The 12,965-nt window shown below is 37.9% G+C and overlaps 1 protein-coding gene across 1 annotated transcript in view; it reads left to right on the forward strand.

Annotated features, from left to right (window-relative positions):
- The window catches only part of LAMA2 (laminin subunit alpha 2), a 403,470-nt gene that overhangs the window by 228,099 nt on the left and 162,406 nt on the right, over nucleotides 1–12,965 (forward strand). The window contains exons 24-29 of the mRNA XM_036247762.1: nucleotides 678–821; nucleotides 1,501–1,680; nucleotides 1,789–1,977; nucleotides 2,061–2,194; nucleotides 5,915–6,032; nucleotides 11,371–11,505. Coding sequence (XP_036103655.1) covers nucleotides 678–821; nucleotides 1,501–1,680; nucleotides 1,789–1,977; nucleotides 2,061–2,194; nucleotides 5,915–6,032; nucleotides 11,371–11,505 — 900 coding nt within the window. The remainder of the gene's footprint in view (nucleotides 1–677; nucleotides 822–1,500; nucleotides 1,681–1,788; nucleotides 1,978–2,060; nucleotides 2,195–5,914; nucleotides 6,033–11,370; nucleotides 11,506–12,965) is intronic.

Here is a 12,965-nt window from a genome sequence, read left to right on the forward strand (position 1 = left end):
AGACATATCTGAAAAATCATTTTCAGTATAAATGCAATTAAGACTGGGTCACAGGTAGCTTTTCAAGAAAGAGTCAATTCAGAGAGGACAGAGAAACCGGGGGATGAAACCTGGGGAGTGAATGTTAAAAAATAATCTTGAGAATTTAAGAAAACAGAAGCCTCTGCTATTCAGGGCCCTGAACAAAACCCAAAGTGCAATGGTGCCTTAGTGCATATTATTGTGACTACACATTGTAGTTAATATATATTATATGAGTATATGTACATTATATAATAATAATTACATAAATCTACATTTTAATATCCTGTCTGTGTTTTACATCTATGTTTTGTATCACACTGCTGTTTAGGAATCAATATTTTTATTTGGCTTAGGAAATTCTCATTAGTCTTTCATATTATTCACAGCAGAATGGTAGAAAATAAGCTGCTTAGATTTTAAAAAATAGTACGTAGCATCCTTGATAATGTACTTAGGTATAAATTAAGCATTTTTTAGACCCATTAAAGCTTAACAAGATCATCTACATGTACCATCTGAGGTGGAAGTCTAATACTCAGTGATCTTTTTGTTTGTTTAATTATTTTAAAGCGCGCTCCTGTTATTCATTCTCAAGTGTATTTCCCTCATAACTTCACCCTTAAGAAAACTGAGGGGCTCTCCTCTTTCTTCAGATGAACGTGGAAGGTGTCCACTGTGACAGGTGCCGGCCTGGCAAATTCGGACTTGATGCCAAGAACCCACTTGGCTGCAGCAGCTGCTATTGCTTCGGAGCTACTACTCAGTGCTCTGAAGCGAAAGGCCTGATCCGCACGTGGGTGAGTAAGGACTGCTGAGCCATGTAATGGGGTAACGTTAGCCTGGCTGGCATCTTTTAGCCAGGCACGGAGGGGGTAGGAGGAAATGGCAAAACATTTAAGCAACCTTTTCCCCTGTGCACATCTAGAAACGGCAAAGGGGCCATGTGCCATTAGAGGGTTGGAGTAAAACCCTCTTTTAATATTCCTTAAAAGTAATTTCTTTATTGTTGATGAAGAAATAGGAGCCATGTGGAAAAGGGAAAGATGTTTGGGGATGGGGAGAAGCTGCGTTCTGCAGAGTGAGGGCCCCAGAGCATGAATGCTGACCTGCGCTCTTACAGTCACGAACGCCAGACTTGTTGCACTTTATTCCACAGCCACAGAAAATCATGGATTTTGTAGGGTAGAAGCATGTTCATTTTTGCTTACATGTTTCTTTACCTCGTCCTACTTTTGAATGGTACTTTTTATTCATGTAAAAGGCTCTAATTTTCTCGGATGTGGTTTTTCTCTGTGCGAAAATGTCAGAAAGGTGCATTCCCTTCCCCGACTTGTTCACTAGGCGCTAGTTCTGTTTCTTGTGAAGACAGCTCATCGGAATGGGGATGGAACTGCAGATATCCATGCGGTTCCTCGTCTGGTTTTAAAGGAGTGCCCAGACAACTTGAACGCAGCCTCCTGATCTGATCCCTTGCAGGTGGCTCTGAGGCCAGAGCAGACCATCCTGCCCCTGGTGGATGAGGCCCTGCAGCACACAACTACCAAAGGCATCGCCTTTCAAGATCCGGAGATCGTGGCCTACATGGATCTGGTGAGACAAGATCTCCGTTTGGAACCTTTTTATTGGAAACTCCCAGAACAATTTGAGGGAAAGAAGGTAAGGACAAGAACTTTGAAGTCAAGTGAGAACAAAGTAGAATACGTTTGTGGAATCAGTCCATTTGCAGATTTACCTAACTCATCACTCCTCGTTTTCTTTTGTCAGTTGATGGCCTATGGTGGAAAACTCAAGTATGCCATCTATTTTGAAGCTCGAGAAGAGACGGGTTTATTTACATATAATCCTCAAGTTATAATTCGAGGTGGGACTCCAGTGCACGCTAGAATTATTGTCAGGCATATGGCTGCTCCTCTGAATGGCCAGCTGACAAGGCATGAGATTGAAATGACAGAGGTAAGGTTCCTACTTGTTTGGTACAAGGATGTCAGTGGTTTTACGTTCAGTTTTGTCAAAGTGGTTTATTTTCTTGTTAACAGAGAGAATGGAAATATTATGGTGATGATCCTCGAGTCAGTAGAACTGTGACCCGTGAAGACTTCCTGGATGTACTCTATGATATCCACTATATTCTTATCAAGGCTACTTATGGAAATGTGATGAGACAAAGCAGGTAAACTATAATAGAAATACCCAAGTGAAGTTCTTATTCTGGAGTCTCTAGGGAAGATGAGTAAGACATCAGAAAAGAAAGATTTACAAGTGTTTGGTTTGAGAGAAGGATGATAGAAGACAAGTCAAAAATGGCTTTTACGTTGCCTGGTGGAAGTTACTGCCATTCCCCCCAAAAAAGGAAAATATATTAAAAATAACTTTTAAGGGGAAAATGTTAAATTGACCTTTGATAGGGTGAATTTTAAATGCTGGTTAGGAATTCAAGAGACGATGCCCTGGAGGGTAGAGATAATTAACTGTTGAGCTATAAATAGGCTGCAATATTACTGAACTGTAACCTCATTAAACCCTCAGGGTCACCAGACAGAGACAAGTTGGTCCCGACTCTTTGACCCATGACCATTCTTATCTATTCACCCCAGTGTACCCCATAATATTGTCATTTTCCCTGTGCATCATGATGTGAAAGATTGGGGATCACACTGAATAGAAAAACAGAACAGCAAGAATAAATGATAGAAACCAAAGGATGAGAATACTATAAGGGAATATAATGTTTTCATATGACCTAAAGAGGTCAATTAAAATGAGACTTTCTGATATTGACACTTAGGGTCACACTGGTTTCATTCTGAATACCAGTTTTAGTGGCGTTTTAAGTCTCAAAGTTTTGAGGAATAAGTGGAACACATTGAACCTAATATTATGAGGACAGATTAATGTTTTTCATAATTGTAAAAGGGAGGAATGAAATAATATCAAATTTCAAGGGATGATTGTTTTCTTTGAAAGAGAAGTAAGCATGTTGATAGACCATGGGGAAAGGAAATAATAGTAAGCAATACATTTTAAAAGTATGGAATAAAGAGAGGACAAATAATGGAGACACCATGAGACTTCGGCATCATGACCCCACATAGTCATGCTCCTTGAGCTGAAGGGGAAACCTATGCAATAAAATGAAATGAGGACTTACTTGTACAGAGGTAGTTAAGTTTCATACTATGGAGGCAGAAAGTTGAGTTCTCACATATTGTCAATTCTCTGGCATTTCATTTTCTCTCTTATATCCTGAAAGAATATGGAATCAATAGATATTTGAAAATAGTCTTGTATAATAAATATGTAGACCAGTCCAGAGAAATAAAACAAAACAAAATTATGAAACCTCTTGTTGGCAAACCAATGAATATAAAAATATCATATTTCAAATGTTTACACTGCATTAACCATATAACAGAAAATCCTTCTCTTTCACACAGAAGATCCATATTGCTTTTCTGATTATACCAAAAGTAAAAGCATAAATCAAGGGCCAACATTCGCTTTCAAATCTGTATCCCTTTGGTTTCCCTTTCATATTTTTCACTTCTAACAAGAGACAATTTTTATGTGAAATAATAAAAAAAAGCATGTACCAAAAATATACTGTCAGCTATCTTGTTAATGATTTTAGATATCAAATAAATGTAAATCAGGTGACAGACGCCGAAGCAGGCTTGCATGTCATAGAGGACAGCAAATAACTTTGTTGAGTGTGCAAATGTACTATTTTGCACATTGTTCTGTGCTGCAGTAAAGGGTTGCAGAAGAACAATGTTGTCATGCATTTTTCATCTTACTTTCTCGGCGTTTCATATCGATTCCATCTTCCTATACTGTAAGGTTGTCTTTTTTCCCCATAAGTCTCTTCCCCTTATCACCTTATTTCACATCCCTCACAAAATGATACCCTTTGGCGTAGGAGATCATTTTTGAAACTTTAGAATAAATAAAAGACTTCACTTTTCTTCTAGGTTCAATAAAAACTAGAGTCATCGTCTAGCAACAATAAAAACAGATAAAACACTGGATCAGCAGTTGATTTTGTAAAACAGTGGGATTGTAGCAAAGTTCAAAAATACGTTTGAATCCTCCCCCAAAACAGTTAAGGCATAACTCTGCAGTTTTATTCTATTACCAATTTAAGTAGTCTAGAAATAGAACATTTGAGTTATTATACATGTGGTTTGAGAAGCAGGTTTTGTACATATTGTCAATGCTAATTTATTTTCTCTTTGCTTTTGTCTTCTCTGTTTATTTGAAGGGCACAACAATTTTGTATTTCAGGATTCACTTGAATAAAAGCTTGAGGTTGACCAAATTCCTGATTCAGGAAAAGCAGTTGCTCTTTAATCTGAGGGAAAAAAGAAAACAATTTATTATAGAAATATCTGTTGTTGACACCCTTCAAGGTTTACTTGGTTTTTATTTTTTATTTTATTTTTTCTATTTTTTATCCTCATCTGAGGACACCCTTCCATTTTTTGTTCAGATAGAGTGGGAGGGAGAGAGAGGAAGAGAGAAAGAGAGAGAAAATAGATGTGAAAGGGACACATCGAGTGGCTGCCTCCCGCACGACCCAACCAGGGCCGGGGACAAATTGCAATGGAGGTACGAGCCCTTAGTAGGAACCGAACCTGGGTCTCCCTGGACCGCAGGCCTACGCTCTAACTGCTGAGCCAAACAGCCAGGGCTGACTTGGTTTTTAAATACTCACTAGTCTGTTGTGTGTAAGCATGTGCAAGCATGTACTGTTCTAGTAAATCCACAGGTTGTAAAACACCATGAGATTTCGGTGGGATGACATGTCCACAAACACCAAGTTTCCTTTTTCCTCCCACAGAGAACCCAGAGGGCCATGATGGTAGAGTCTTTCTTATAGGAGGGAGTGGTTTGTATTTAGGTCACAGCCTCTATGTGTCCTTTAAGGAGGGGCGAGTGAAATCTGAATTTTAACTGTATGTATGTTTCACAAAGGCTGTCTGAGCTTCCGAGGACAGAGTACAGTGCTGGCAAAGTCAAGGCATTTTCATAATTTAGTGGCAATAAAACCTACCTATGCCTCTTACAAAGTTTATGATTCAAGCTCCTTAAGCTATCAGAGTGCCTTTTATTGAAGCAAAACTATTCATTGTCTCATTTAGACGTTTATTTGCAGAACATTTCATGTTATCAGTTAGTCATGAAATAGTGTGAGTTTATGAACTGCATATATTTTTAATGCATAATTTCAAATTAATGAATAGGGTATCAACGTTTTCACTGTGAATCTTTTTTTTTTTCCACCAATAGGGAGCATGAGTTAAGTTACTTGAAGGATTTATTTAATAAAGTTAACAAATATGAATTTAAAATATTTTATCATCAGAAAAAGATTATATTATTCAATTATGCTCAATCATGTTTTCTAGATGGTGTTCTAAGTTTTAGAAAGGATATTCAGAGACTCAAGAGGAAGAAATCAGAGCTAGTTGTAAACTAAAAGCAATTTCACTAGTGACTATGGGAGATATGCTAATGAGGAACGACCATGGTTGTTTGAAAGAATGTAAACATCTAATTAATTGGCCATGTCTATCTGGAGTCACTTGCATTTTAAACAGTGTTGGGCGGGGAGAAATCTTTATAATAATTTCCCAACAGGACATCAGACATCTAATTTACTAAACTCCGTAAGATTGACGTGAATATTTTGCTAATGTGTGATCTCAACCTTTGAGGAACCAAAGACGCAGAACTAAGAAACATGCATTTCTAAAAGTTACGCAGCTTCAAAAGAATAGAATGAACTTCCGGTTATTGACAAAAACCCGAGCGGGTGCGTCCTGTAGGACTGACTGCTTGCTTGGTGATCTTAACTTACTGTGTGGTAATGCAAGTATCTGCTTGTGTCCAGTATTTCCGAAATCTCGATGGAGGTAGCTGAACAAGGACTTGCAACAGCAGTGACTCCTCCAGCTCACTTGATCGAAAGATGCGATTGTCCTCCGGGCTATTCGGGTCTGTCCTGCGAGGTAAGCTGGTTCTTACCTGATGAGGCCCCGTGCTCCTCACTAGCCAAATGGAAACACTCTCAGAGCTACCTTTGCTACAAGCAGTTTCACTTTCCTGCACAATCTTACCTAACTTTATCGGAATGTCCATTTACTGTGTGAGACACAGTAAAAGGGGATGATGCTGTTGTTACGTATTAGTAGGAATCACATCTGAAGGGAAATGTTTGATAAAAATTAAAAGATCTGTAAAAATATGGAACCACCAGGAAATAATGTTTTCATAAGGCCCATTTGTTACATCTGATTTCTTTTCCTGGCATCTCTTCTGAAGAGTTAGAGATGCTGAAACTGCATTCGGTGAGTAGTGTTATTGATGTAATAAGTAGCTATATATTCATGTGTTGGTTTATTTATAAATCATTTTATACATCTTTTGTAAATGGGATTTGAGAAATTTTATATTAATTATGGTACATCAGGCATGTGATGCCACCAGGTCCAAACTTAAGTGCAACTTAGAAACAATGACTGTAAATCTCTTGAGAGGTGACATGGGGTGATGAGAAGACGATGCGGGTTGGTTTCGGTGAATCCTGCCTGGCTACACCACTGCACGGATCACCTGTTTCCAGACCACAGTTTGTTTACCTGTACAATCATCATGAGGATTAATTTAAATGAAAAACATATGTGTGAAAGCCCTATTGTAAACTCAAGTGTCATTCAACTTTGTAACCATCACATGGATTCCAGGTTTTTCAGAAGACAGTTTCCTAAGAATAACTTCAAATGTCTTGTGAAACGTCCTTGGAATAATGTTATATAGCTTTGCCTGTGAGGCTCTGAATGGCAATATTCACTTGAATGTGTCCATTTGGTCTATTAATACAAATAATCTATCTCGTTATTAAATCAGAACTCCTAGATACACATGTATACAGTTGTATACACTCCAGGAAGTATATAGATTGCACTAATGTATGCAACCATCCAAATACACATAGGTACATACAGTGTATTTGGGAATAATGAGACACTGATTGTGGCACATATAAAACATGCTATCCTTCCAATGAGCATGGAACATTTAAAGGTAGAAAAGAGAAAGAGCTTGAGATTTTTCTAGAAAAGACGTGGGTTTTTTTTGTTTTTCTTACCTTATCCTAAGGAGTAGTTTAGCTATTCTGCTGACTCACTATGTCCCCTTGGTCAATTCTTTAATTGCTAGAGGCCCTAGTTATTATATTGTTCCCCAATCTAAAAAAATTAGAGATTGGATTTTGAAGTTCTAAAATTCTCTGATTCTGCAGTATTATTTTGCTATAGAAGATATTCAGTAAGATATTTCTCTTTAGATATATTGAAGAGAAAGTTACTACAGCAATATATTTTTCTCCATTTATTTAAAATCATACTTATGAACAAAAATGTTGGTGGAGCAGAAAATTATTTTAGTGTAGTCTACCTTCCATTCCATATGTTAGGTGTTAAAAACTATCCTTGTTGTGATCAGTAGGCTTTTTAAATAGTATATTCTAAGACATGCTTTCCCATTAATCTTAGTAATTTTGTATCATTATATGAAAATATAAGTTAGCACAAATGAAGCAAATGATAAATGAAGAAAATCAAGAAAAATTAGGACTACATACAAACTACCACCTGTAATGGTAGCTTCACCTATTTCTCATGATTCACTTAAGCTCCTATTTACAGACAATAATTACAGTAATATCTTAGTGGAGGGATTATGGGGATAAAGACCTATCTCTCATAATAAGGTACCTGAGGTGTTCTCCACAACCCATTGCCTCTAATCCATTATACATCTTATTTATAATTCATCGTGATTCTAAAGTGTAATTACCCAGGCATAAAATCGAATCAGCAAAGCAAGAGCTAAGGACAGTATGAAATAACACATCCCATTCCAGTAACATATGCTTTGGGTCATGAATACACAAAGCAATTCCTTTACCATATTTCCACCAAATGTATGGTTTTCTAGAGACATCTGCAATTAAAAGCTATTCATTTCATGTTTTTACCCAAAATATGGTGCAAATAAACAAAATTAAGTGATAGTTACCACTGAAAATACAGCCAGTTAGGAACACATTTGGCCTTTGCTTATTACTTGCAGTGTTATGACATTACATCTCTATTCACTGAAAATGTTAGTTCTAGAAATGCCTACTTATTACAATTTATGATTTGAAGTAGAGACCATATTACCTTTAGAAGTCAAATAAAGGACACAATTTTTTCGCCACATGTATTTGTGTGGGAGCTGTTGAATTTAATATACTTAATATTGAAGCTGCACCTCACCATCTTCTCAGTTAACAACGCTGCCTACACTGACCTAAACTCGGGTTAGGTTGTGCGCAGAAATGGAAACCATTAACCATGAATACACGGTTCTCTGCAGTAAGGTCATGGAAAACAGAAATGTGTAGTTTGATCTCCAGGTTATAACTTGGACATTTCCCACCTCCCCCGGGCTTGATAGGGTATTTGGCTCACAGTTGAATAACTGGTGTTACTTGGTCACTATTCAAAAGCTATTACTTCTGTCTAATAAAAATATTGTTTTTAATCCCCAAACAATATATTCCTATGATCAGCTTGTAAAATTCAAAAGACAAAATAGTGAAAATAGTGTTTTCTTCTTACACATGCACACCTCTCGGGATGCCCGTTACCATTTCTGCTGCACATGAAAGACCCAGACACTCTGTGTACATAAAAATATTGAGGAATGGTACAGCCAAGTGACATGCATTGTGATTTTGTTTCTCAGTGCAGCTTAGAACAATCACTGCTGCCTTTATTTTTACTCTTATTCTCAATGACTATATTTAAAAAAGTATCTGAGACAGAAACACCCATTTTGATTCATTATATGTTAAGCACTAAACATACATTTATCTCGTTTAATCCTCATAACAACCCTATCAAAATTAAAACACCATCTATTGAGTGCTTATTGTATTCTGCACAGTGCGGAGCGCATTTCCTAATACACTTACACCAGCATCACTGAGCGTGATATGATCCCCATTTTACAGATGAGGAAGTAGAAGCCCAAGCAGGTTAAGAAACCCGCCCATGACCCCACAGCTAGAAAGGAGCAAAACTGCTGTTTGAACCTAGTCACATCTGTTCCAAAACACCGAGCTAAAGTTACATTCAACAATTACCCTATATAACATCCTTATGTTCCAGGTGAGGAAACTGAGGCCCAGAGTACTCAAAGCCTGCACATCATGTGCAGTGAGTGGTGGAACAGGAATTGAACTCAGGAGTGCCTGACTGCCAGGCCCATGTAAAGATACGAGATAGTGTTTTTATTGTCAATAGTACAAGCATCTATTTTTATAGAGAAAAGAAGGGGTGTTGTATAATTCTGCACCTGGGGTACATTGGCTTATTACTCTCTTTGTCTCCCATTCCCTTCTGTCCACCCTCCCACATTTTTGTGTGAATTTGATTCTCACATTTGATGAGATACTGTATTATGAAAATAATTTAAATATGGAAAGAAAGCAGAAGAAAATTGAGCAATGTGTAATTTCAGCACAAGGGAACTTTGAGTTTGAGTTAGAGAAAAAAGGGGTAAGATTAGAACTGTTATTTTTTTTGCTTTTTCTTAATTCTCTTTAATTAATAGAGGACTTTAGATAGGATTTCAAAAAGTAGCTATTATTTTTCCTCCTTTGTTCCCAACTCTAATATAATCTATCTTTCTCATGAAGTTTGCCCCAGTTTAGCAAGAAGAAAAATATCTGCTATTGAAAAACACACTCAAATTTAAAAAGAAAAAAAAAGGAAAGAATAAATATAAAGAGGATTCAGGAGAGAAGGAGATTAAAGAGAAATATGCCCCATTCCTTTAAAAAGTGTGTTTTAAAGTGTCTAGCTCTTGCATCACGAAAGTCTCTTTTTCTTTGCTTACTCTTAGAACTTTAATATATAAGGATACAAAATGAATCTAACTTGTTAGAACTGAAAGCAACTTCAGAAATCATCTGGATTCATACACCTGCTCATTTGTGGAATGAGAAAACTGTCCCAATGACACCGAGAGACTTGGCTGATCCCTCAGACAACCAAGGCTTCCATAGTCACTTGTGATGCAGAGGCCTTGTGCCCTTTAAGACGCGCATTTCCAACCAGGAATGAGGAACAGGCAGGCGATCCTCAATCCTGGCTGCTTATTAGACCCTTCTAGGAGTTTTCAAACAAAGCCTGGCCCCACTGTCCACCAGTTAAATGTAAATCTCTGGGCTGGAGCTCCGCATCAGCATGTAATGCTCCAGATGATTCTGTGGGCAGCCAGGTAGAGAACCGCTGAATTCGGTCTAAAAGCACCTACACAGAGATCCACTTGGAGTCTAGGTTTGGACTCTCACTAGGGATGCTTTTCTACTTTGTCCTGTGTCTGATGAAGGCAGCAGCTTGGCATCCGGAGAAGACTGAGCCCAGAACATTAGATTGTTCTCAATCTCCAAAGAGCTTTGGCTTTATCTCAGGTTTTTATTGCTAAATAAATAAATAAATAGATCAGAGAAAGATAAATGTTATTAGTAGTCTAATATTCCCAAGACATATAGAGCTGTTATTATTATTATTTTTTTTTATTCTCACTCAAGGACATATTTTTTTCCATTTTTTGTTCAGATAGAGTGGGAGGGAGAGAGAGAGAAACATCGCCGTGAAAGGGACACATTGAGTGGCTGCCACCGCACAACCAACCCCGGGCCGGGGACAAACTGCAACCGAGGTACGTGCCCTTAGCGGGAACCGAACCCGGGTCTCTCTGGACCGCAGGCCGACGCTCTAACCTCTGAGCCAAACTGGCCAGGGCAAGCTGTTATTATTTTGAATTTCTTTAAAGTCTTTCAATTATACAAATAATGCAACCATGACATTCTTATATTCATTTAATTTTTTCTGAATCTTGTTGGATACTTGATATTTATCCATCAAGCACAACAGAAGCAGATTTTAGGTTGTCAAGGACATTGGAATTCTTGCCTTACTTCATATGACAATTTTATTTACAAACAAACCTCTTTCTCAAGAAAAAGAAGACTCGTTGAAGCATTTTCAGGCTGAGTGTTATACGCAAATAACAGCTTTCTGTTACTAAAATCGATGACATGGATGCTCCTGTGCCATCTAGGGACCAAGCAGAAATACACTTTAGGAATCAAAAGTTGGTGTTTGTAAGTGATGCTGCCTTTCATGCCGGTGGTAGGGAAAGAAGTCCTTTTTAACTACACTGAGAACCCAGTGTTGCTAAAGCAAGATTTCTAAGTTGGCTGTTCTAACTGGCTTCTTTTTCTTTCAGACATGCATGCCAGGATTTTATCGACTGCGTTCTGGACCAGGTGGCCACACCCCTGGGCCCACCCTGGGCACCTGTGTGCCATGTCAGTGTAATGGACACAGCAACCTCTGTGACCCTGATACCTCCATATGCCAGGTAGTCACCTGAGCCTTCCTGGACAAGGTTCATGTGTTCATTTCTCTTTATACATGCTCAGATACCACTTGCAGAAGCCAGCTAAACTTCAGGAAGTATGTGTGTGTGTTTGTGTGTGTGTGTGTGTGTGTGTGTGTGAGAGAGAGAGAGAGAGAGAGAGAGAGAGAGAGAGAGAGAGAGGAAATAAAACATGCAGCAAAAAATGCATTTATTATATTACACAATTTTTAAATAATTAAAAAATAATAATTGGGAAAACCACTACTCACGTCAAGAAACAGAATATTAATAGCATCTTAGAACAACACCAGAGGATACAACTCTTTATGTAAAAATCATATGAGGGTTTTTTCTGATTATAAACAAAAATAAGTTTTTTATAACAAATCTCAAAATTATACAGAACTATTATGAAAAAAACTAAAATCTTCCAAAATTCAGCTTAAGATAAACAATTAATATTGTAGGTGTTTCCTATCAACTTCACACATGTATTTATGAATATGATTTATATAATACCATAGGTATAGTTTTATGTTCTACTTTTATGTTCTACATAGTATGAGCATATTATGCTATTACATATTCTCTAAAATCCTTACAATCTTTGATCGGATATTTCATAATTTAATATTTTCCTTAGAATTCCAGCTGCTCTTGTTAGTTAGTAGTTACTTAGTAATTAGTTAGTTAGTTATGTTCCTATCAACAGCCTACTCTACCACCACTATCCTGCCTAGGGACAGTCAGGACTAGCAAAAAATTCGGGTTTCCTGTGTCACCACTTATATCCCCCAGACTCTAATCACCACACAGCTCTGGGTATCTCCTTTGCTGAACCCATTTCCCACCTCTCCTCATCTTCTGAAACCTTTCCTTCCATCAAGCCTGGTAGGACTCATGCTCACACATCAGCAAAATCCCTTGCATAATCTGCCTTCCTCCTCAATGTTGTCTCCTCTGCCTTTGCCGGTGACACACTGCTTCCCCTGCCGGGCTCTCCAGTGGCAGCCAATGTTTTATCTCACACCCTTCATTCTCCTGAGCCTGATGTCTCCTGGGGCAGGTGTCCATGCTCCTCATTGCCACTTTCATATCATCAACTTTTTCTCCTGCATGACAACACTCAGCTTTGAATCTCATGCCGCATCTATTTGCACAGATGCTTGTTGAAGTCATCTACTAACCCTCAGGTTACCCATCTCAGTCCTTAAAGATGTTCCCCTGTTCATTGCTCTTCACTCTAGCACTTCTCCTATCATAATTCTTGGTGATTTCGAGGTCCATAAATTAACTCTTCCATATCCTGATGCTCAGTTTCTTGTCCTCACTATCCAAAACCTGTTATTACTTGTAACTGCAATGCTCTATAGTCTCATAATCAATTGTATTCTTCTTTAACCACCATCTCGTTTCTCTCCAGTTGACTTCTCCTCGATACTTCATCTTCATCATTTTTA

Source organism: Molossus molossus, unplaced genomic scaffold (assembly GCF_014108415.1).
Source record: "Molossus molossus isolate mMolMol1 unplaced genomic scaffold, mMolMol1.p scaffold_m16_p_8, whole genome shotgun sequence".
Lineage (NCBI taxonomy): Eukaryota > Metazoa > Chordata > Mammalia > Chiroptera > Molossidae > Molossus > Molossus molossus.